General features: G+C 39.5%; 1 protein-coding gene across 1 annotated transcript in view; it reads right to left on the bottom strand.

The window, feature by feature from the left end:
• AGPAT5 (1-acylglycerol-3-phosphate O-acyltransferase 5) overlaps nucleotides 1-15,328 on the bottom strand; it is a 51,633-nt gene extending 36,305 nt beyond the window's left edge. Inside the window, 3 exon segments of the mRNA NM_001245597.2 lie at nucleotides 1,167-1,282; nucleotides 1,491-1,560; nucleotides 14,885-15,328. Coding sequence (NP_001232526.1) covers nucleotides 1,167-1,282; nucleotides 1,491-1,560; nucleotides 14,885-15,103 — 405 coding nt within the window. The 5' untranslated portion in view covers nucleotides 15,104-15,328.
• Nucleotides 15,329-25,273: the final 9,945 nt, after the last annotated feature.

Raw genomic sequence — 25,273 nt, 5'->3', positions numbered from 1 at the left:
AAACTGTCTAATTGTATTAGAAGTATTTTCCTAAGCGTGTGGGGTGGTTTTTTGTTTTGGTTGGGATTTTGGGTTTTTCAGGGGGCGTTTGTTGTTTTATTTTTTATTTCTTTGCCTGGGCAATAAGGTGAGGGACAGAAAGCAGATTAATATTCAGAGAACACATTAAAGCAAATGGAGAAGACAAAGGAGAGAAGCTTTATTGAACACTTTGGAACCACTACCCAAAACTCTATCCATTTCTATTTTAATAACTAAGCACCCATCTAAACCCTGAGATAAGTACCATGAAGCAATTTCTGCTCACCTAGAAAAAGGCCAGTACTTTCAAAACCATCCACCTCTATACTTTATTTTGTTTCACATAGAAATAGGCCTGCTTTCAGAAAAAGCAAACAACAGACATGACAAATTCACAGAGGATTTTAGGGATATAAGCCATCTACACTGCTCTCCACCATTTTAGACTGAAGATCATATCCAGTCAGTATGTTGGCTGCTCAGTGAAGCCCACTGTTTCTCAGCAATTCTATAAAATTAAACCACATCAGGTTGAGCTCTCAGACTAGAATAAACAAAAAGATTATTATGCAGAAAGAGGAGAAAGAAGAAAGTGGGAATACTGTTAGATTCAGGTTTTTGCTTAATTGAAGTCCAAAATAACCATCAGCAATTTCATGGAAGCAGGATCTCCCTTTCCTCCACACTACACTAACATCCAATTTTTCTCTTTAATATTGTGCTAAAACCTAAAAACTGAAATACAAATAAATACATCAAACAGTAATGCCAATTTACTCCTAATCTGTAGCATGATACACAGAAAAAAAATCTGTTTACACCTTCTGCTAATCTTCTGAAAGCGTGACTACAAACTGGTTTTAGACTGTAAAAAGACCAAAGTTTTAGAATATTCTGAAATACTCCTAAAAGACTCTAAAGTTTTAATTTTATCCATAATAAGTATTCATTTAGAAAAATAAACTGAATCTTGAGTAACTGCTTCTCAACTAAGATACACATCTAACTACACTGTGTGAAGCTAGTTGCTTTCATGTTCAAATAATTTAATGCCAGCTCAGAACTGCATCTTCATAGCATGCATGGAAAACAGAGAGAGTACATCTTACATGTTTGACTCACAAACAGCAAGCAAAGTGGCTCACCTGTGAAAAGTACCACCCGTACAATGGAAGCCATTTTAAGCCATCCTTCAGGACATAGCGGACGTGCCCGAGTGCGTTCTGCCTGATCGCCAGCATGTCTGCGATAATCCAATCAACTGCAGTGATAAAAGCCCAAAGCAATCAGCTAAATGACCTCTTAATTGCCACTGATGAATCAAAAAGTACATATTGTATGTATAAATGTCATTAAACGTTTTTGAACTAGAAGTTCTTGCTTGTTAGGGCAAGCCTGGAAAGAGGCACAGCAAACAGACAAGCCAATTTTTAAAATCTATAAAAGTGTTAAGCAAAATAAATACAAACCTGTACACTGATGATTTGATAAATATATTACATTTTCTTTATTTTTTGGCAAATCCCCGTAGATAATTACCTACAAAAAAAAAAAAAGGGCATTATTACTTTATAATTTATTTTCATTGCATTAGGCAGTGATGAGATCCAATGCAGTATTAGGGTTTTTACTAAGAAAACTGTCAGCAAGTTAGCGTCATTAACAAACACCCTATCAGTACCGACCACACAGACTACTGTCTTATCAACAAAGCTGTAAATATTAACTAATGAGGGCTTAAGAAACTTATTCTGTTCTTGTGCCATAGCACCAGAACTGGATCCATGGAATGTTACCTTCAGCCACAAGCTCCCTACATTAATATAATTGAAGTTAATGGGGAATCACAGGCATGTACAAAATCACCATTTATTTATACATCTAATGAATAAGACATGCTTTATCTAGACACTTGAACCTAAAATGGTAAATTTTCCTGGATTAGATCAAGAACAAAATCTCAACCATTTGCCATTATTTTAACCATTAAAGAGTGAATAAAAAAAGCATGAGGTTAAAGGATGCCTTTAAATTAGTCTGTGGCTTCCAAATAGCAGGGTTTTTTTATATGTTTTTCTTCTGCTACATTAAAGACACACTTCAACCTTGTAGTGTCTCACCCCTGAAAGGTACTGGACTACTAGTGAAATAATCTTCTGAGAGCATGACTACAAAACAAGATGTTGATGCTAGAATCTTGATCACCCTTTTAAAATGGATTCATTCAATTAACTAATTTCTCATTTTATACTTGAAAATAATTTTAATTCTGAGCTCAAGAACCAATCCAGCTGTTCAATTAACTTTAATACACATTTTCACTACTTAATGAAGCATATTTTTTCTAACCAGTACATTCTAGGTAGGTGTTCACCATTGTTCTGCCAATGGACATAACCCTTGTTTCTAGAAGTATCAGACATAAATGCTACTTTGAAATTATTCCATTTACCAAAAAAGCAAAGTGCTATATGGAAGGTTTACCCACTTATTTTCATCACTTCCCTAGTCTGGAAAATACTGGAATTTCATCAGGAAGAACTAACATTCATATCTTAATTGGTATCATTTAGTATGCCAAGTTTCATATTGATCCTTATAGGAGGTCTCTATATCAGGATCTCTGGAAACTCTGTCCATCTCTCAGGTAACCTGTGATACTGGATGGCTAATGTCTCATATTGTTAACTCTAGGCAAAAACCGCACAAAACCACTGCATGTTTCACATTCCTACTGTTTCTTCTTTGAAAATACAACCACACTGTTGATCAAGTTTTGTTTTCAAGGCCAAAACCTTGAATTGGCAAACTGAGATACTCAGTTAATATGTGAGCAAGAGATCATTCAGCATAGAGTAAAAGAGGCTATAACTTGATTTATTTTTTTCCAAAAACAAAAAAGAAAAGGCATGCACAATAAATTCTAACTGAACAATATTTGTAACAGATCAGTTGACAAGTATATTCTGAACAGTATCTGAGAAATTTGAACAAGATTCTGCTATAGGAGTAGTATTCTTATTGAAGTACCAGAATTTATAACCTTACTGCTGAGATTAGGTACCACACACAGTTTACAACAAGGTAGCAGTCTGAGGGTTGAACTTACAGTTCAGATGCCCAAATTCCTCTGAAATAAATCCTCCTACTCTCACTTACAGAGTTAAAACTTCGCTTTACAAGTGTATGCTTTCCTAGCACTGTTACGCATGACGTCCATAAACACTGTCGTCTTTAATTTCAAGTTAAGACTCCACTATGCAGTTTCTGGCAAAGAGAATTTTAGAGTAAGAGAGACGGCCCAATACAACAAACCAGAAGGTCTTGAATGTTATTTGAGCTTTTCTAAAGTGTAGAAAAAAAATAAGAACAAGAGCAAAACAAAACCTGCCCTTGACCCTAAGAGCTGCCCCCACACAAGAAACAGGGTTTGAAATACACAATTTTTAACTTCAACTTGTAAATATTTCCACTTTAATGTACCAAGTCAAAATCTCAGTACAATCAGACTCACAATTTAAAGCATTTGCTTTGGACTATTGCATGGGTAAAAACAAATATAAAGGATCATTCCCATAAAAAATATATATATGCTCGTGCCTGCCAAATATAACAGTTAATCTGGGTAATTTTTTATTTCAGTAAGATTGGATCTAGTTCACTTTTTAACCCCAGAGGAACACCCACTCACTGTTCCTGTAAACAACTTCTATGCACAACATTATGGCTTACCCTAAGGGTTAGATGTGTTTACATGTAATGGACCAAAATCTTTTACTCATGATAAAACACACAGCCAAACTAAAACTAAAAAAGAAAAAAAAAAACCCAAAAAAACTAAAGAACTAAAAAAGAAAAAAAATCTTATTTATATTAGTTCTCATTAAACACACAAAAACTCGATGTTTTATTTCAAAGCAAAGGTAAGAATGAGAAAATCTGAAAGTTCTATTTAGTTTGCTCAGATGGCTCAGCCTAAGAGGATGGACCAGCTTTATCCACAGCATCATCCACTTCAGCACCACCCATCTCACTGATCTCGAGGAAAAGCTTACACAGTTCATTAAAGGCCAGAAAACAGCTATTCACCTTAGACACTCTCAGTTAAAGAACTCAGCTACAAACTTACAACTGTTACTACAAGTAGCTAAGAATGGCAACTTCCAGCCTGCAGCCCCAGGAGACACCTACTCTGTGGGCACCCACGCAGCTCTCCTTCTGAGACCAAAGCATTTTTACTTCATCAGGCTTCTGAAAATATTCACCATACAAAACAGAAGGGTAACAGTTAAGAGCTTTGAATTCCACATGAATGTTCTTTTCCCTTTGAGATGGTGTCTGAGGAATAAACCTGACTGTGTATAAGCAGAACAGTCTGCTCAGGACAAGACTCCAATTTCTGGCCATCTGATGTGTTTAGGTAAACCAGAGCACCTAAAGTACATTATAGCTGCAGAAGGAAACAATACTCTTCTTCATGGCCTCCAGAAAACCTTGGACTCCCTGCTGTTTTTCTTAGCTAACTTTGCAGAATTCCTTGCTGCACAGGCTGTGCAGCCTCTAACTCTTTCTCATTTAGCTGGTGCAGATGTTTGGGGGCCACAGTGAATTACAGAATCACAGGATGTTCTGATTTGGAAGGGATCCACAAGGATCCTCGAGTCCACCTCTTAAGCAAATGCCCATATGGGGAACGAACCCATACCATGGCGCTTCTAGCACTGTGCTGTAAGGCAGCACTTGAGTGGGACTGCAGTGCAGAAACAGGAGTCCACAGCGCCCACCTGTATTCAAGCCCCTTTGGATGCAACCTGAAGATATGAGAGTGCCTTAAAGACTGCCAGCCCTCCTCAGAGGAGCAGTGCTGCTCCCAGGATGTGCAGAGCATTGGCAGGGGTGGTCTTGTCCCCTGCAGCCAGTGTCGGGGAAGCAGCACAGGACATGCTTGGGAGGCAATTTGAATTTTAATATAGTGTTTCACATTTTTCATGCATGGCTCTCCAGACACTACAGTATACATATATTCTACCTATAAGCTTAATGAACTGATAAAGTGCCCTGTCAGCCACAATGAAGCAAGTGAGGAACCTGTTCATTTAGAATAGAATCTGCTGTTTAAAAAAAAGGCACACTGAAGTCAAGCAAAGAAAACAAGTCAATAGGAAGAGCAACACAGCAAGCCAAAGTAAGCAGAGATTTGAGGGAAAATGTTTAAAATGCAGATGTACAGTCTAACACTGCAAACATTACTTGTGTACACAACACTGAAATGTGTGCTTTTAGCCATGTTTTGGTTGCTTCACAGCCCAGTTCAAAGTAAGGGTAATACAGTTAGTGTTAATGTGGGTATTTCACATCTGTTTACACAGCAGCACTGTCAAACTCAATACAGTGAGGTCTCAAATACAGGAAACTGGATTCTGTTAGATCCCTTCTGCGGGAAGGCTGGTACCCAGCTTCCATGGATGCCATATACCAAGCTGTTCACTGGCGCAGTAGCCACAAGACACACCTCAGGGTGTCCTGTCCAGGTGAAGCTTTGATGAATTAGCAGGATGTTACAAGTAGTTCTGCTGAGAGAATGTGCTAATTCAGTGATAGGCTGATCTAGGCATGTAAATGGGACCTCCTGGGTGATCTGGTGACACCAGTTTCAGCTTCCCTACCAGACTGCTTTTTCCAGTGCAAGGTACTCAACTACGGCTTTGCTAATTGTGGTAGGTCACGTATAAATATGAAACAGTACTGCATGGCAGCCACACCCAAATAACCCATAATTTACATATGTTTTCACTGAAACAAGGTGGACACTCCTTAGAGTTAAGAGTTGTATTTCTTGCTTATGAAATCTTTACATACCAAAGAAAATTAAACAGATAATTTAATCACATCCTAGCAGTATCAGCTCAGTAAACACTTCCATGGCAAAAATAAATGTAGGTAAAAGTAACATACTATCAGAAGATCTGCTTGCAGATCCAACTGGTTATCACATCAAGGTCCTAGCAAAGAGATTACCTTAATATTGTAATTAGATGCAGCTGATAATGGGAGCAGTTAGAAGCTGCTCTGCAAGCAGATCTGATAGTGTGACTTCTGCTTCATAAGCATTAAGGCAATACAACTGGTTATTGCTGGTAAAAACTTGGGCCAACTTACTGTCATTACTTTCCTTTTTGTAAGAAAACTATAGTAGCAACCTATTTAGATTAAGTTGGAATAAATCATACCATCAGATGTTAAATATTAAGCCTGTACATTCTTATTTTCATAAGAAAATAAGCCTTTTAGCCTTACAGTCAAAATTGACAAACTTTTATGAATGGTTGGTTATACTTCATTCCATACATTAGATACATGTATAAAAGTCATTTTGTTCTGATGCCGACTGTAAAGGCATTACAGATTCTGAGCAGAATTAAAGATAATTGTCCCTTGTACTCCTTAGCTCTCTGATGAATCCTTAAGAAAATTTTTAAATAAACATCTGTATATATTAAATGTTCCAGTCGATAGCAGGAAAACCCCCCAATATTTACAATGATTTTAATTTTAAGATTCTGACATCTAAAGTCTGAAGAAATCCTGTTTTCGGTGCCCAAATAATTGACAGATCTTTCCCCAAATTACTTGCTTTTGATTACAGTGCAGTTCAATGGCACAAATCCACCATTACAATCAGTGACCACCTGGGAAAAACAAAGTACCTAACTTTCATCATAAATCACTAGTAATGAAAGTTTTAAAATAATAACTGCATATACTTCAGACATATCTGAAAGGTGATTATTTATATGATGAGATTTCATCAGGAATGTTTTTCTGAACATTTGGCATCTTGGTATTACATAAAAACTGAACATGTCTTCTAGTTCAAGAGTGAAAGTACATATTCCACCTGTCTCAATGAGAGAAAGTCCCCTATATAAGCCTTTTGCATCTCTAGAGACTTCTTCATGCACATTTTTGTAATTTCCTTAAAAGAAGGGCAAAAGCAACCCACACTTAATGTGGCCATTGTTTACTTTATTACCCTTCTGTAGTGGAAAATATGTAATGTCTATTTAAGCTTACTTTGGAATTACCCTTGCCCACCACACGTGAGCAGGAAACCTTGTGGCAGCCTGCAGTGTTTCCTCCAGCCAGAGCTCTTTGTAACAGGAACTTTGTTTTTAAATGCCTCGGACTCCACGGAAGAGGTGTTTGCATCTCTAGCTCTAATATTGTTACAAGTGTTTGTATCAAGTAGAGACTGAAAGCTGCTGTGAAGCAATCAGTGAGTTGACGTGAATGAGGATGATTATGAAACATCTCTAGTCTCTGTGATTGTGGAAGAGGATTTTTGAAAGCTTTTCCACACGTCGTCAGTAAGTATATAGAATTTAAGCACTCTGTGAACAGTGAGGCAAAGGAATCACTACACAACATAAGAACATGTAGGCAGGTATCTGCAACAATTCTGCCTCCAGAACTGAACACAGCAAACTGATCAGCCTCAAAAATTGCCACATTAAAATCACACTCATCTGCTCACCATCACAGCATGTGAACGAGCCAGTTCACCTGCAGCTTGTTTGGAACTATGCACTGTTTGCTTACCCAAAAAGAAACATGCATGCCCTAGGAAATGTAGCCATAGGAAATGGAACATAGTCTTCAAGTCAATCCATAAATTCACCAGGTAAAATTATTTCAACTACCACAATACAGTTCAAAGCAATCCAAACTAATATTTTTTTTTATATCTAGTCATGAGCTAAAATACAAATTTGACCAAATAATGTGTAGTTTATTTTACATTTAAAATAATCAAACTAGCATAAATGCTATTTCCTACTCCCACAGAGGATCTAGTTGTAACAGAGAAGATGACAAGTAGTATGTGACAGAAAAGAAATGAACAAAATAAAATAATTCCCATGGCTTTTTATACCAAATCCCTTCATAGGATAAATTCAAAATGACAGAAGAGAGATTAAAGAGTATTTTTCCCTTGAGAAGATATGCTTCCTCATAATTGCAATGTCAAAATCCCTGACATCTGAGCCTACTTTAGCTAACACAACTAAAACTGAGAAAAAAAGGATATCCCACCTGCAAGCCTATGGCAAAAGGTTTGAAATAAGTGCACTTAAAAGTTTAACTATGAACAGAATCTTCTGTTAGCAAGAACAGTGTCTGATGGTAGAGTACCAGGAGAAAAACCATCTAAATTAACAATCATCCTTACATAAAGTATCTGGACATATTATGTAAGCAGAAGAAAAGGTTATGGAAGAGAACTGTAAAACTCCACAGCCTAGCATATACCAGAACACAGTTAAACACAAACAGAGTACAGGGTATAAAACTAATGCTGGCTAAAAAAACCCAGTGATAAATACAATTTTTATTTTCAAATGTAACAAATTATGCTAAGTCAGAACATAGTGTATTGAAAAATCCATACACCAAAAATCTTAAGATATTAAAATAAATTAATTTAAATATAAAATTTTAAAACCAAACCATGACATTGCAAAACTTACTGGTCAAATACTTGGAAACAGAATTTTTAAGAGCATTCAAATGTGCCCTTTGACTCCTTAGCTTTTCTTACCTGACACATACTTTCTAATATTTTCATAAGTACATGCAGCTAATTTAAAAATGTAGACACACATTTTTTTTAATTGTGGACTGAGACAGATAAGGCTGATATGAAATTCAGATTCAGTTGTGACTTGCCATTTATGAAACATATGCTAGGCAAATCTCCACACAACTACTAGTTTATGAATCCAAACAGAAGTTTTGGTTCAGGTAGCTGATACTTGATTTCGGAAAATGCTAACTAGACCTCAGTTTTTATTTATTTATTTTATTTTTCATATATCTGGCAGTAAGTGGAGGATGATCAGGACCAGCACTGAATGCAGAGCAGCCTCTCTATACTAAATTCTTTCCAGATTGCCCCAAAGCCAGATCTGCAATAGACTGGAACTCTAGATGTTATATTGGTGAACAAGAGTCCTGAAGGATATCACTTTCACCATCAGATCTACAGTCAAAGGCACAGAATAAAAATGAAGATATATGCGAATATCTGGTTTGCAATATCGAAACCAGAAAAAGCATACAGTTAATATATCTAATCTATCTATTTTTGCTACCTCATACCACAGTTGAACGTAAGCGTCTAAAATTAGGCATGCATCTCAATTTGAAAGCTGCATCCCTTGGGCTTAGCAGGTATCACTTAATTTCTATTCTAATAACACAGAGAACGTAGCTATGTACTACAAAAGACATATAAGCGTGGAGATAGCTGTACACTGAAATCTCTAATGAAATTAAGCAAGGTAAACCCTCTTAACGGAGCCAGGAAATTTCATCACAGAAGAAAAATTTCACTAGGCTTCTTTTAAAAGAAGTTTACCACACAAACATGATACATTTTCCTTCCTTCTCCTAGTTTCTTTTCAGTCTTTGCATTGCAGCAGTCCCCACATTTCTATCACTCCCCCAAGACCTTTACTTCATTATTTCTACCATCACAATTAAGTTACAAGTATGATTATTTTAACCTCTCAACATGCCTTACAACACTAGCACTGTTTCACAAAGCAGCAATGTAAGCAGGCACTAACTGGGGTTACTGCCACAAGCTACATGAATGAGGAAAGCTCCAGCCTGAGCTTAGAGGTTTGCCTTGATGCAGCTCTGCACCTTCCCGCTCAGCTCCCATACCATTCCAGAATCCTCTCACTCCTGAGCTGCCACACAGGGAGGAGAGATCAGGAAACTCAAGAGCAGGTTCATATACCCAGGCTCATGCCAAAACGCAACTGTCAGCACTTTCCTTCCAAACACAACTAAAGAAAGGTGAAAAGTTAGGTTTCCTTTGGACTTTTTGGTTACTTGATTTACCTGGGAAATGGCTCCTCATGTAAAGAGGAGCCAAACCCTGTCACTCACATCTACCGACAGGAAGCAGTCAGAAACCAAACCTTCACCCTGCTATGATGAAGCCTGGTTATGATGCCTCCCCCAGTGCAGAGAGGGAAGAACCAGTTCCTAAGAGATTACAAACCACCCCACCAACAGCAACCAGAGACCTCCTTGTATGCTGCAACTTGGCTGTCAAACTTGCGCTGCCTCTTGCCCTCCCACTTCCACCTTGGGCCCTCAAGAATTACCTGTTGGACAGCTGAACAACTTCAAAAGGAAAAGCAAAAAGTAAGTAAAGATAATCTTGTCTGGGAAGGTTGCTGTCCTGGAACAGAGATGGACACAGACATGCACTTTCACTGCAAATTGGTCAACAGCACCAAGACTAAGCATCCATCCCAATCTCAGACACCGAGCTCTCCTCACACATTTCCTAGGAAGCCAAGGTAGGAAAAAAATCCCAGGCTCTACTCCACTGGAAAGTATCTTCAAGAGTTCTGAGACACATTTGCTCCACAAAGTTTTCGTTTGCTCTAAACCGAAGTAGTTTTTAACCCTATTGAGACACAGCAAGTCCAAGCTTCAATATCAATCCAGGAAGCACACCACTCTGTTAAGCAAGCATCTCTTGTACTTTATAAAATAATTATTTAGCTCTACTAAAGGACACCGAGGAATTATCTGATTCTTATAGCCTTTCCAGAGTCCTGTAAAGACAATGAAAACCAGAATTTCATTATGTTTTTAATAAAAACATAGCTTCCAAAAAATTCTATTCATCAGGAAGTGGGGGTAGGGAACACAGCTGATACAAGTACTGAACAAAATCCATCAGCATTAATTCAATTATGGATTTCATTCAATTGTCAAAACCTTTCAGATGAAAATGATCCTTTAGGAAACAGTATGAGTGATGATTTCTTTATTATTTCTTCACCAGCATTCAGTGCAAAATATCAAACACAATTACAACAAAAAAAGTTGAAGAACATTTAGTTCTCATCTGATCTAAAACATGTGCACAAACACAATAGGCATTAATTTCATCACCCTGACAGCAACGGGGATAAGACATTCAGGGTCAAAGAGAGATGAGAGCATTCATCATACTGAATTACTAGTCCTTTCAACTCTTCAACCGTTCTAATCACACGCATATTTGCAGCCATCCTGGTTTTCACATTCTATGGCAAGATTCAACAGTTTATAGCCTATTTGAAATGGAAGAGACTAGACTCCCCTGACACAGTAAAGAGAAAAGCAGTACCACAACCACAGTTCATCAGCAACTTGATGATTCAGAAACCTGGGGCCAAACCAACTATTAGCACCCGCAGATGCAAGTCCTCCGAAGTTGTACCTGTTTGTACCAGCAACTGCTTTAGCTCATCACTGATAAAATTAACATCCTTAGCTCTCTGAGACTCTCTTTACATAGAATTATTTTCACTTTATACAATATTCCTTCTAGAAAACAGAATGGTAGGGCACCTGCATCTTATGGCAGGTCAGGTACGAAGCCACACAGGGCCAAAGCAGGGACGTTCTCTCTGTGCCACATTCCAATACCACATCTACACATTTCATTACTCTGAGTATATAAACCTAGAGATTATTGAGCAGCACTGTCACAATGCCACAGATTATTTAATTTATTTATAGCTGCTTAATAGAATTCATGGATGCCCGCTAAACTGTAATTGCACTGACAAATTTACACAGCATTATAGGATTTTACTTTATAGGCACACTGGCTTTGTCGAGTTTACCTCACAGCACTGGGATGTTGTTGTTGCTTTCTGTACTCTCAATACTGGTTCTTCAGTCTTCTACTGCCAACTCTTGCATGACAGTCAGCAAAAAGGACTATTTTTGGCAATTGGTTAATGAATTCTAATATTATTGGAAAACCTAAACCGATGCCAAGTAAACTTGAGTTCTCTTAGGCTTTGTAAAACAAAATTGTTTCAGTGGAAAAAAGAGTCTGACCAGAATTTAAAAAGAGACAGTATTTACAACTAAATACTTTTTTTACTTACCAAGTAAAAAACTTTTACAGTTAGTTCATGAGCCACTCTCTAGGACCTAAAATATCCAGAGCTCACAGGAATTATAGCTCTGCAATTATTTTCTATCTCAAGTCAAATACTTAAGAGAAAGGGAAAGATTAGTATTTCAAGATTTTCTATCATGCAGACCAGGTTATCACCTTACTTAGTTACATTTCAAAACAGAGGAGTTTGCTATAAAAAGTCTTCCTAGCATGAACTACAGTTTTTGTTTTTAAAGAATTGGCTAAGAACATCCAAGTCAAGAAGAACAAAAGGAAGAAAAATACACTTGTGCATGCAGCTGTGAGGGGGAGACAGATTTAGATACTTAATGGATTAACAGCAAATGATAGAGAGAAACATCACCTCTTGACAGATAAATAAATAGAAAATATCACAATACACTAATATTTGAATCAAAAATATAGTTATCCATGTTTATGATTGTAACTAACTCTACCCTATTAATATCCACTCACCATTACTGGGAATTTTTGAAAATTATTTTAAGATCAGACACTTCAAATATCCATAACTGGTTCAGCACATTCTTGTATTGAAAAACCACAAATACTTTAAGTGTAAAACCAAAGAATGCTAAACAGTACATAACATTAAAGACATTTTAAATACAGTAAGACAGCAACAAAGTCACTTAAGCATCTGTAGAATCCTAACAACTCGAGTGAGACTACAAGTTCCAGTATTCTGATGGATGAGGTTGTCTCCTATGTATTCAGTCACAAAAATAAACACCCCAACACACTTCAATTGATTGAATAAATTAATAGACTTGAAAAAGATGCAGAATTCCTCCCTCCCATGGCCCTGTGGTGCCTTAATAGAGCCGTAGAGCCTACATAGCTATAGCTATGTAGCCTACATAGCCCATAGCTTGTATACAAAGCTACTATTTTTGCTGGTTTATTGGAATTAAGTTTAATGATGCTACACTTCTGCATCTAATTACATGCCTTAAGACAGCCCATCCACAGTAGGTCTCAGGTTACCATCCCAATCTCACATACTCAGGCACATGGTTAACTTTCCACTGTGAGTTTCAAGTTAAAACACGTGCAGCGTTCACTAGAGTAGGTCTAAAAGGACACCCTGTTTCTCTCCCTTAAACAAATGGGGACCGTCTTCCAGTTAAATGACGCATGGATTTTAAGGGTCTTATCTCTCTACACATGTATTGTATTTTCCAAGCTTTTATTTACCTTCTAGTAATGGTTACTATTTTATTTATCCTATGACATATGCCTCCTCCTCCACAATTTCTTATCATTATTTCTTGCTTACTGTGACAAAACATCTCTATTTCAATTCTCCTAATTGATCTCCTGTTAGTGGCCTATAACTGATCATCACCATTTTTCTGTTTGTATGAAGTCAACAGATAATGGTTGCCTTGCTGTTTCTTTTGGTTAGAATTTTCCTTTCTTTAATGTCACAGGTATTTTTTGGATAAAAGTTCTTTTTAAAAATTCTAAGTTTGCTACTGGCTGCACACCAGCTGTAGGCAGCTTGAGTAGCTTTTCCATTACAATTTATACACCGATTTTTGGCTCTCATTCTTAGAATAATCAAGTTAAACCTCTATACCACTATTTTCAGCAGTTAATGACCAAGGTATGTTACTACACATCAAAGTATCTGCACCAGAGACACTACATAAAACAGAAGGCAGCTAAAACTATAAGTACGTGTGAACTACTGCTCCTTTTTTTTTTTTTTAAATATATCAAGCACAACACAAGTTAGCTTATTTGGACAAGAGGTAATGCAAAACTGCATAAATTACAAGCGGAATAAAAAACTACCACAAAAGAAAGACCTTGCTTCAGTTTGTATCTGTTCTATTTACTCCGATGTCAAACAGTGCAACTCTTCTACCTTTAGCTGGCTTTGTGACTCTTTCCAAGAGTCAGTATGAGAGCAAGGCCTACAACTGCACTCAAGAGTGGAAACTAAGGGAGATCCAGCCTGATTCTGAAATAAATGCTTCTTACAGAGTGGATAAAGGCCTTAGCCATGAATATGAGAAGACCTTATCTGTATGAGCTCCGTCATCTGTCAACATGTATTGCTATTCTTTGCTCTCAAGCACCTAAAGCTGACACTATGTTCAGACAGCCTTATGTATATTAAAAAATTTTTGAAGCCCATGTTTAGGCACAAGAAGCACCTGTCATTTATTATTTTTTACATGCAGAATTAAAAGTCTCCTTGCCTACTTTCCAAATTACAGACAAATATATAACCTCTCAAACACTGAGTACTTTGTGAGGTATTATAACCTGAATGCAAATATCCCTCTGAACATACAAGAGAGGCCTCCAATTCCAACTTATTAACCTGAAACCGAGATCCTGAATAATCAGAATCCATGGCTGATCCAAAATTTAAGGGCCAAAGAGTGACATGAGGCAGACTGCACAAAAACTAAAAATCTGTAATAATTGAGAGATTAAGTAATCTATTTATTAAAAACTTGTACGTGTATTATGTACAATTATAGCTGATGATAGCTTTCTCATCTGCTGCCAATTTAATGCTACAGCTGTGCAGCACAGGCCACAGGGGTTCAAAGTGTGCAAAGGCGGCTGCCATTCAAGTGCTGAATAGAGCACGACCGGTGTCGCATCTCTTCCGTTTCCCCGACCTGCAAAACGAACACAACACCAACACTCCGTGAAAAGCATCACCCGAGGAGCAGCGGCGGCTGCGGAACGAGGCGGATGCTCTGCGGTGCCGGGCACAGGCCACGGCCGCACCTGCCCGCGGGCCCGAGGGACAGCCCAGAGCCGGCACCACCGCCGGCCGCTCCCCGGACACCCCCTGCCCGGCCCGGCCCGGCCCGGCCCGGCCCGGCCGCTCACCTGCACGCCCGTGTAGTTCTCGAAGAAGAAGAGAACCATGCTCTGGTAGATGGTGTACAGCCGGTCATCCACCTCGCGGTAGAAGCGGGCGGGCAGCACGGCGGAGAGCAGGCGCCAGGCGCCCCAGGCCAGCATGTAGGTGGGCGCCGTGCCCATCATGACGGCGGCGGGCAGCACGTAGCGCATGGAGTAGGTGTGCAGCACCAGCGACAGCAGCATCTTCCCGCTGCCCCCGGCCTCACCGGGACACCCACATGGGCGGCGCGCTCACACACAGCCCCGCAGCCCCGCCGCCCGCATCGCCCGCCGCGCCGGGCACACCCGGGCCGCCAAGCAGCAGCGGCCGGGAGGGACGGGGAGAGAGAGAGCGGCGTGAGAGGCACCGGCTCACGGCTGCCCCAGCGCCGCCGCCGCCACCATCTTGCCCGGCAGAGGCGGAGCCGCGCCGCAGGAAGGCGGCCCCGGCCCGCGGCTCTTCCGGGCGGGCGGGAGGGGCCGCGCTGGCGCCGGGCCGGGCCGGGTCCGTGAGCGGCCCGGGCTGTGGCACCGGCTCTGTCCGCGTCCCCGGCCCTAGCCCGGCCGCATCCCCATCACTCGGCAGCCAGAAGCGGCAGCAGTGGGGACCGGGCTGCTCGGCTCTGTGCAAAACGAGACACACGCTTTTACAACTGATGAGCTTTGCTTGTATTAATTACATCCTAGCATAAGTTAGAAGAAAATTAACTCCTTTTTCTTGGCCATCCCCCACCCCCTCCCTACCCCCGCACTTTCGGCCTATGAACCCAAAGTGGAGCACTAAAATGCAGCTCTCCCTGTGCCAGCTCCAGGCACGGCGATGCTCGGGGTTTAGGAGGCATTTCACGTGTCCCGCACTAGCCGGCAGCTGCCTGCCTCGCCTCTCGCTTCTCTCACCCTCAGTCTCTGCTCCCCAGTAACCTGTTGGCAGCAGAAGCCAGAGGCACCATCTGCTTTTGAAGAAAATGAAAGAGGTCTTGCAGAAGACAGGCTAATAACCTTCCCAGAAGAAATTGCTTATTGAGCTCTAGGCTGTAGTGAAGTGTTTATTCCTTGTCTTTAAAAAATAAGTTATATCTGAAGCTTGTGGAGATCTCACTGTTTTGAAAGGAGTGCGCAATACGTTCTGCTAAGATCTGTTTCCTTTGCCAGGTTTTAACTGGGACAAGCTTTGTCCTTTGCTGTTGACCTACTAGCTGTTTTTTAGTGTGTGTTGAAAATGGCATTGTTCAGTTCATTAGTCTTAGGCATAAAAAGACATGTCTTTACCAGTTTTAAAATGTTTCATTTTTATTCCTTTGAATGTTTTCCCCCCTGTTACAAGGACTGCCTGTATTTTCTTTGCTGTATTTTGCATTACAAGTTTTCCTTTTTTATTACTGTTTGAGTTTTATTTTTTCCTTCCAGTTTATCCTTTTTTGGCATTCTTAATCTTTTACCATTCCATACCACACACACATGCCCATGTTCACACACTTTGTTTCTGCTTTTCATAACTGGATATTTTCTACAGGTTCTTTTAATGTGTTTTTTTCTCTTTGTGAAGAATGTTATCTGACATATAGATACCATTTTAGTTGCATAAAAGGTACGCAGTCCATGTAGTTGGGCTTAGGGCTTAATTTACTAGTGTAATTATATCAGTATGATGTCGTAATATGGGGTTGTAATGTCTGCAACTGAATGAAACTCAAACTTTTCCATTCAAAAACCAAATATACCACAGTGATGAGATCTGGGATGCTGCCACCAAGTCTTTACTTTTCTTGACTCATAGATGCATTTTACTGTAGATCCCTCTGAGCTGTGCCACAGGAATTTGAATACTGTCTTTCACATTATAGATGTCAGAGGCAAAATAAGAAGAATGTTTTGATATTCACTACAATTTGTGATTTCTGGTCTTATGAAAACATAGGCACCTCCTTTAATCAAATTTCTTTCTGGGCATTTTACTTTCAGGTGGAAGAAGAAAAACCACCCAATTTAGGGCAATTAGTACTCCAGATATTAAACTTCAAACCTGTTTTTATTTTCTTCTGTATAACAACATTGACATTTAAAAGAATAAACAATGCTTTCCCCCTGAAATTTTGGGTGAAAAGCATTGATGAGTCATCTGTAAGATGCTCAGTCTGTTTGGTGTGAACATAATTATTTGGTATGAACCTGATTGTTCTAGTGTTAGGTTACTCTGCTGGTGCTTGCCACACCTAAAGTGGCCAAGCTCACCAAGCTCTGGGGAAAAAATCAGATGCTAATCTGATAGTGAAAAATACCTGTAATTGCCTCTAAAAGGAACCACAAACTGTGTCACTAAGTGCCAGCTCTGAACGTTGAGGGAGTTTCCCATTTTGCTACTCACGAAACCATGTTTCACAATTCCATCACCTACTCACTGCAATTGTCAATAGACTAAGCAAAGCCAGATAACATCAGATACAAATAAGTCTCCCTTGAGCTTTAAAATTTAAACCTTTACAGATGGCCTTATCTTCAATAATATCCTGAAAGATGATGTATTGGTATCAGTTCTGTCGTTAAACGTTGAGAAATGAGGCACAGATATTAAGGCCAAAGAGCTAGATCCAAATAATTCCTGAATTCCTAGAGTAAAGGACTTAGATTGGGAGCTTGGGCTTGCCATGAAGTGCATGTCACGTGGGGAGCTAAGCAGTGCATAATGGGATCCATGGCCATCATCAGTCTGTGCAGAAAGTTGATTGCAGTAAGCAGCTCTATAAGTATTGGTGTAGGGCCAGGTAAACCAAAACACTTAGGACAGTGGCCTAGGTAAGGTCTTACAAGTTCTCATTCTGTATTTCAGAAGCACATGTGTCCACTTGAGACCCACAATGTGTTACAAAGTTTGGTACGACACTTTTAAAAATGTGGCTAGAGAAGATACCCAACAGACTTCAAGGGACTGGATTAGACATGGATTCAGTTTGTTGAGGCTATCAAACTCATACCTCCCATCACTGAAGGGTAAGAGTAATGAACATCTCTCATATTAAAGCTGCATTTTTGTAGGAATTATTTAATGTGACATGAAAAATAATTAGCCTAGATTACACTTAGACTAGTTTAGACAAGTAGATTTATTTAGATTACAAGTCCTCTAGAGGTGTGCCTTTTTTCCAACAATGGTCATGACCTGCATCTGTCTGCATGTGTTCAAGGAAATGAAGGCTTCCTTGAATCCTTCAATCCTCTCCAGCCTCAGGTGTGAAATGTAGTAGTTCCTCTCCATTCCTGACTCTGTCCTGGCAGGGGTCCTTCTTGTTCCTCTGTCCCATTGGACTCCCTGGCTCCCCTCATACAGAATATAAGGCTGTACAACATTTGACTGGTCCACCTCAGCGTGTCTGCATGTCTGTGCTCCACTCATTCCATTCCTTACCTTCAGATCGTGACCAGAAAGGTTGTCTCTTACCACCAGAAAAGGAGGAATCACATTGGACCAGCTTGTATTCTGAGCTAGCTCTTGAAGATATTTTCTGGGTGGCGCTGGGCATGGTTGTGTTTATGGTGGGATTTACACAGTCGTCTGCATCATACCCTTGCAGAGATAAGGAAACAAGTTCAGCCATACACTAATTGAGGCAGGTTTCAGTTCTTCTCTGTCCCCCAGGAGATTCCTTGTTATGGATTTGGTTATACTTTTTGCCTCTACAAATCAGTAAGAAAGGCAGATACAGATGAAGTAAGGATGTGGCAAAATTCTTCCAAGCTCTCACAGTCTTCTCAAACCCCTCTTTGTGGTTCAGGGTCTGGAACCAGGTCCAATTCACCAACAGATTTATTCTACATATGTCTACCCATTTTTCCTTTTACCTGTATTGTTTTTTAGCTGCACTGCAGTCTATGTGACAAGCAGTAGAATCTCCTTTCGTTTTGAACCTGCTTCATTGTAATTTCATTTTATGTACCTTAGGTCTTGTATTGAAAGACATTTTCCACTCTCTTTTTAAAGAGATGATTCCACTCATGATTTTGAAAGATCTCCATAAGATCCCCTTTAGGTATTCTGTTTTCTTCATGAGAGATATTATGTTCACTCATAAGATTTATCCATAAAATATTTTGCAGAATCTGTGATACATGTCTAGTATAATATGTCATCATTTGATAAACCAAACTAGTAAATGAGTAGAAGCACGTTTTCTCTAATGGTTCTAAACCACATCTGCTGACACCAGAGATATGGTGATTTTCAAGACTCTGCAGACTGTGGAGAAAGCAGAGTTGTAAGGAGCACACACTCTTTTGCATCAAGCTGAATCACTATAATCTTTCATCTGCCTCCAAGTTTTCTCTTTCCTCTGTTTCCAATCTTCACACATCAAACTCTCAGTCTCCCGTCCAAAATACATCTTTGGTTCTCAGCTCTGTCTCTACATATTTTTTCCAATCTCCTTCCCAGACAAGCCTAGCTAATTCTACTCCCATGACTCTGTGCATCCCATTCACATTTCTCAAACTATGTCCATCTCCTTTTTTTTTTTTATATAGTGAATCCTTGTTTGCTCTTAATTTCCCTTGAGAGCTCCTAATCCTGCTATCCACTCTTCTTTAGTCAAATTCTCTTTGCCAGAGCAATTCTAATCTTTATTTCCTGCCTGATTGGTCACAGTCCAGTCTTTCCTCAACAATTCTCAGCCACAGCTTCACTCTAGGCCAGCAGTTTTGGCTTGGCCTTTCCCCCCTCATTTGGTCAAGCTCTCAGTCCCTTTGTATGTAACCTGGGTGGCCTCTGCTTCTGTGACACTTGGGTGCAGGCAAGGACAGCACTGAGAGAATGGCAAAATAAGGTATTGTGGCCCCCTCATCTGGTCCCTGGATGGCTTGAAGGGGTCAAAGCCTGCTGTCTCTCAGGAAGGACAGCATCTGGCTTTGCCATTTGGCTTTGCCAAATTTGAGCCAATTTTCACAGTAGGAGGACAGAACTTTCATAGCTCAAATGCTACTCATGACCTTATCAAACAAATCTACGCTCTAAGGCCAAAAGTAGTAAAAATTAAAAGGATTATGTATGAGTGGCATAGCAGAGTAGCAGATTTTCTATAGCTATATTCCCTAAAATAATGCAGTCTAGAAAATTTCAACCCTCAATTTTAAAATAAACAGGGACAAGACAACAAGACAAGCTCTTTGAAATTTGAAATGAAAATCTATTAATAAAACCAGACTTTGATACCAGGTGATGCTACAGCTCTTCCCTGCAATTAAGGCTGTGTTTATAGTGTAAACCCACCTGAAGGATGAGTTAATATTTATACAGAGAAGCCTGAGAAACATGAGATCATGAAAGACCTGAGAAGAGAATTAATGTGGTGTGCCTAGACACAGATATAGCTGCTTGTGTTTAGCAGAACTAGGAATACCAGTTGAACTGTATTTATGAGTGTTTAGGGAAGAATTAGTTACCTCCTTCTATGTAAAGTTTTAGTTCTATACTACCCACAACCACCTACAAGGGTTTTAGTCATAGTAAACCAACATTTTTACATTAACAGTATGGTTTCAGTATAAGAAGACTGTGGTATGGGAGTATTTTGCTGTAGGAATTGATACCATTGCTGCAAGGTTGTCTGAGTCTGACTGTGTCTTATCTGTGTACCTTGTCTACAAAAGAAACAGGCAGGCTTGCTACTGAAGTTCTGCAGCTTTAGGAACACTGGGTTCAAGGTACAGACTTCCCATCTGCTGTCGTACAAGTTATTTTGGTTTCCCATTTATAAAATTAAAGTAATACTTATCTCACAAGGTCATTGTAATGGCAAATTAAGTTTAGAATAAAGAGACTCTTGTGGTCAAGGGTTGACATGAAATCTAAGTTTGCCTCCCGACTGCAGACCTGACATTGTATCTCTGTGCCTCAGTCCCCTTGGTGTAAAATAAGGATAATATTTCCTCCCCACACCCTTTATTTGTTTAGATTGTCAGTGGAGCTGGTTGGAAAAATTCTGACATGTTTTTAATTGAGCATTTGCTGACTCATCAAAATCTAGTGTTTCAATGAGAACCCTACTCAGCTTCCTGACAGCTTGCTGACCTGGATCCTTGGCAGAGATCTGGGAAGTGCTGGGAGCTGTGGCTCTCAGGGCTTCCAGGCTCATTCTTCCTTGATAGCTGGAGCTCTCAGCGTCCACAGCTGTGGGACAGCCTGCTGCGTGGGGACTCCCATTGCTCACTGCTTTGGGGCAGACCACCTCCAGTTCCCTGGAGCTGCACTTTCACACTTTTTTTCTAAATAGGGTTTTGTTCCCAGTGGAAGGACACTATATTATGAAGTAATAGACTTTTTTTTGCAGAACAAAGTTATCTTTCTCTGTAGAAATTTTCAGAGCAGATAATTTTGCTTTAATGCTGGTGCATTGTATAAGAGAAAGAGAAGTACAGACCTCTGCTTAAAAGCAATAAACTAGGTAGATAGAGAGAACTACGGAGAGATACACAGAAGTTAGTCCTTTTGCTGCCTCCCACAATAATTTTGTCACAGTTTCCAGTCTCAGAACACTGGAGACAGTGCTCAAACCTTTGCCTACAGATGGGACATTCATGTAAGATCACAGCTAGAAGTAGTTGGCTGATCTTCACTCTACCTGCTCCTTTTTCCTGTAAGGAGTAGGTGATACCTTTACCCTGTATCATAGAAGATACACATAAGCTAAGTCATAGTTCTATGTTATGTTCACCTTTAATTTGTGAATGAGTAGATGTAATAGGATAGAGGGCTTCCCACTCCTTTGCTATAGGCCAATTTTATTGCCGTACCCTGCAAAGAACTACTAGGGGAAATAAAAATAAAATATGAGATATATTAAAGAAACAACCATCTCAATGCCCAAAGACACTGATGTCAGGCCTATTTGTCACTGATTATCAACTTCAAGCCCCTTGCGTTAAGAAAAGCTCAAATATCTGGTGTGCATCAGGAATCAGGTTGAGGGAGGTGATAGTCTCACTCTTCACTGGTGTGGCCTCGCCTCCAAGTCCTGTGTGCACTTTCAGGGATCACAATATGAGAAAGGTATTAAGCTATTTGAGAGCATCCAAAGAAGGTCAACAAAGACGGTGAAGGGCCTTGAGGGGAAGCTGTATGAGGAATGGCTGAGGTCACTTGGTCTGTTCAGCCTGGAGGAGACTGAGGGGAGACCTCCCTGCAGTTACAGCTTCTTGTGAAGGGAGGAGGAGGGGCAGACACTGATCTCTTCTCTGTGGTGATCAGTGACAGGACCCGAGGGAATGGCCTGAAGTTGTACCAGGGGTGATTTAGACTGGATATCAGAAAATGGTTCTTCACCCAGAGGGTGGTTGGGCACTGGAACAGCTCCCCAGGACAGTGATCACAGCACCAGCCTGACAGAGTTCAAAAAGCATTTGGACAATGCCCTCAGGCATGTGGTGTAACTCTTGGGGATGGTGCTGTGCAAGGCCCAGTTGAGCTTTTAGAACTCAAGATATTTTATGATCCATACCTATGTAGTCTTTTACATCTTGCATGAAGTTTATTAGGAAACTTCTATCCTGAAGTCTTTCCAGTCTTCTTTGTCCAGGAACAAGTAAATCTAAAATTTCTTCAATCTCTTATTTCTATGCTGCAATTTCTAAATCTCTTCTCATATTACTTGTTATTTTTTCCCTTGACTCTCCCTGTTCTGTGAACTTTGTGTTAAATCCCAAGTTTGAAAACCATCCCTAAGCAGTACAGAACAGAATAGTTGTTTCATGTTTTAAAAATGTTTTTGCTTAGAGCAGTAAGAACCAAGTAGTCATAAAGGGAGAATGAAAATGATAAACCATGTTTGAACACCCAAACCCCATTGTATCAAAGCAATAAACCTAGCACCACTAGTATTTTACCTGAGTAGACTTTTTGAAAAGAATAATATGTAAAAAAAAAAGAAAAGAAAGAGCAATATTGTTGTCTCAAAGGTGGCTGCAGTATCCTAAGGAAGGACAATCTCCCATTTACCCTGTAGAATGTAACAGTGAGGACATAATATGCTGAAGATTTACTCTTTGTGAGTTACATCTAGCTGTTCCCCTCAGACGTAATAGTTCTGTTCAGAGTTCTGGAGAGAAGAAGTTAAAAACAGAGCAGAGAATCAACATCACAAGCTGCAGAAATTATATTCTTATTCCAAAGGTGCCTGCAGGGACATGTCACACTGGTACAAGAGGGATTGCTAACATAACCCAGAGTAAATGCAAATGATCCAGTTCTACCTTGGGCAATATAAAATGTATTCATTTCACATTAACCTACTTGCAATGCCTGAATGGAGGAATTTATTGACTTTTTAAATTACTGCTCATCTACCAGGAGTGCTTTCATGGTCTACTGAGAATAGGCAGAATGTGCTGGGTGCATGAAGAAAACAGATTACATTGATTCTGCAGCTTGTAAGGTTTCAATTATATCAATATATGCTATATTTAGGAAGAGTATTCTAGTCTTTCAGTCTGACTTCACAGGACTTAAAAATATTTTTTGTTGGAAAAAAATTATTAAAGAGACTAAAATTGCTGTAAAAGAGGATAAAATGCAAATTTAGTTTTCATATTTTTTAGTAAGATAACTAAAAACTTGCAATAAAAGTTATCATCTTCTCTAGAGGATCCGAAAAATGTCCAAATGGAAAATTAGTAATTAGGATGGGGAACCTGAAGATCAGCATTAGAATTGGTGAGGAACTGGTCAAAGAGAAAAGAGAACTAGTGTGAATTCAGAGTTCCTCAAAGACTGGTCTTGAGCCTGATGCTCGTAAATGGTTTCTTTAATGACTTTGCAAAAAAAAGTAGATGTGTGCTGTTATTCTTTCTCAGTGGCACAGAGCTGGGTAGCTGATGAGGACAGAGGAAGTAGAAACGCCTGACAGTAATGGCCCATCAGACTAGTGCCTGGAGTGTGCTGGTTCATGTGTAGACACAGTGAAATTATTATCAAAGCTCCAAGCTTACTTATAGAGAAATAAAGTCAACATTCCTGTTCAGTTGCTTGTCTTGCTCATTTTGACATGACTGACAGTTAGCTGGAGGCAGAGTTTTCAGAAACATAGTTGAGGGAATGCTGCAGAAAATTAACCTTACTTATGTTTTTATCTTGTCTGCTGTGCCAGTTCTTTTTCTATTTCCTAACCATACTGATTTTTACCTTAATATACTAAGTTATATTTTTTTGTTAATATAGTGGAATTCTTTTTGGCTACCCAATAACATTTGTGAAAATTACCCTCAATACTCCTTTCATAATCCTGTGGTGAGGTATTATTGTGATTTAACATTGCACTTCACTACTAGCAGAAGACACCAGCACTCTCCTTTATGGAATGTGTACATAATTTTCTTTCTGAGCTAACAAGCAAGGTCACTCTAGGAAGTGACCTCTAACCTTGCTAGGAAAATAGAGACTTTTCTATTTATTGGCAGAACGATAATGCAGTTCTTGTGTATCAATTAAATGTCTTAAAATGACATCCTTCCTAATGCAGCTCTGTAAAGGCAAAACACTAAAGGTTAGCAGGGTAGATGAGAACTGGAGAAATGGAAGTGGGATAAAATTGTAATTGTGCAAAATGCAAGTCAATGCACTAGAAGATTAATACTAGATAATTCTGTTAGATGGCAGAAGCTTATTACTTGGAAATGAGGTCTTCCTAACAGTGCAGGGAGACAACAAACCTAAGTAGTTTTAAGATGGAGCTTGATAACTTTATAAATGGATTATGACATAGTCCTGAAGTAGCAGACAGCTGGGATTTGATGACCCAGACAGTTCTTTCCTAGTCTGTGTTCCCTTTTTGGTGGTGGTGCTGCTGGGGGAAGAGCCAGTTGTGTCTGGTAGGATGGAGAGGTGCATATGAGGAGCTGTGAACTATGTTTCACAAGTTTATTAAAAGGTCTGGGGACTACTCAAAACCCCAAAGAAATAAAGTTTTCAGACATATGTGAAAGAAAAGGTTTCTGGTGTCATACAATACCTCTGTCTCGTCCTTGTGATCCATATTAAGGAGTGAATCTTGATACTAGACCAGACTATCTGGGAAACCAAATTAGGGATACCTGGTAAGAGCACCTGGTGTGGTGTCTGGTGTGGAGCACAAAAGCTGAGTAGGTAGTGGGAGAAGGGTGTTCTGCATGTGTGTGGGGTTGTGGTGTGCACCCTAAAAGGTTTTTCTAAATCACAGATTTGCAAAATCAGACTTTCCTTATGTATAAGGAAAAAATCAGACAAAAATGTTTATTTCCAGAGATTTACAGGTTGTTGAAAAATATCTGGCTGATAACCAAAGGATCAAAATATCTGAGTCACAGGGATGGGATTTGTATGCAGCACATACATTAACTCTTGTAAACCATGAAACC

Source organism: Taeniopygia guttata, chromosome 3 (assembly GCF_048771995.1).
Source record: "Taeniopygia guttata chromosome 3, bTaeGut7.mat, whole genome shotgun sequence".
NCBI classification, from domain to species: domain Eukaryota; kingdom Metazoa; phylum Chordata; class Aves; order Passeriformes; family Estrildidae; genus Taeniopygia; species Taeniopygia guttata.
The sequence above is the reverse complement of the archived record's forward strand: the minus strand, read 5'-3'. Positions and strand labels throughout refer to the sequence as shown.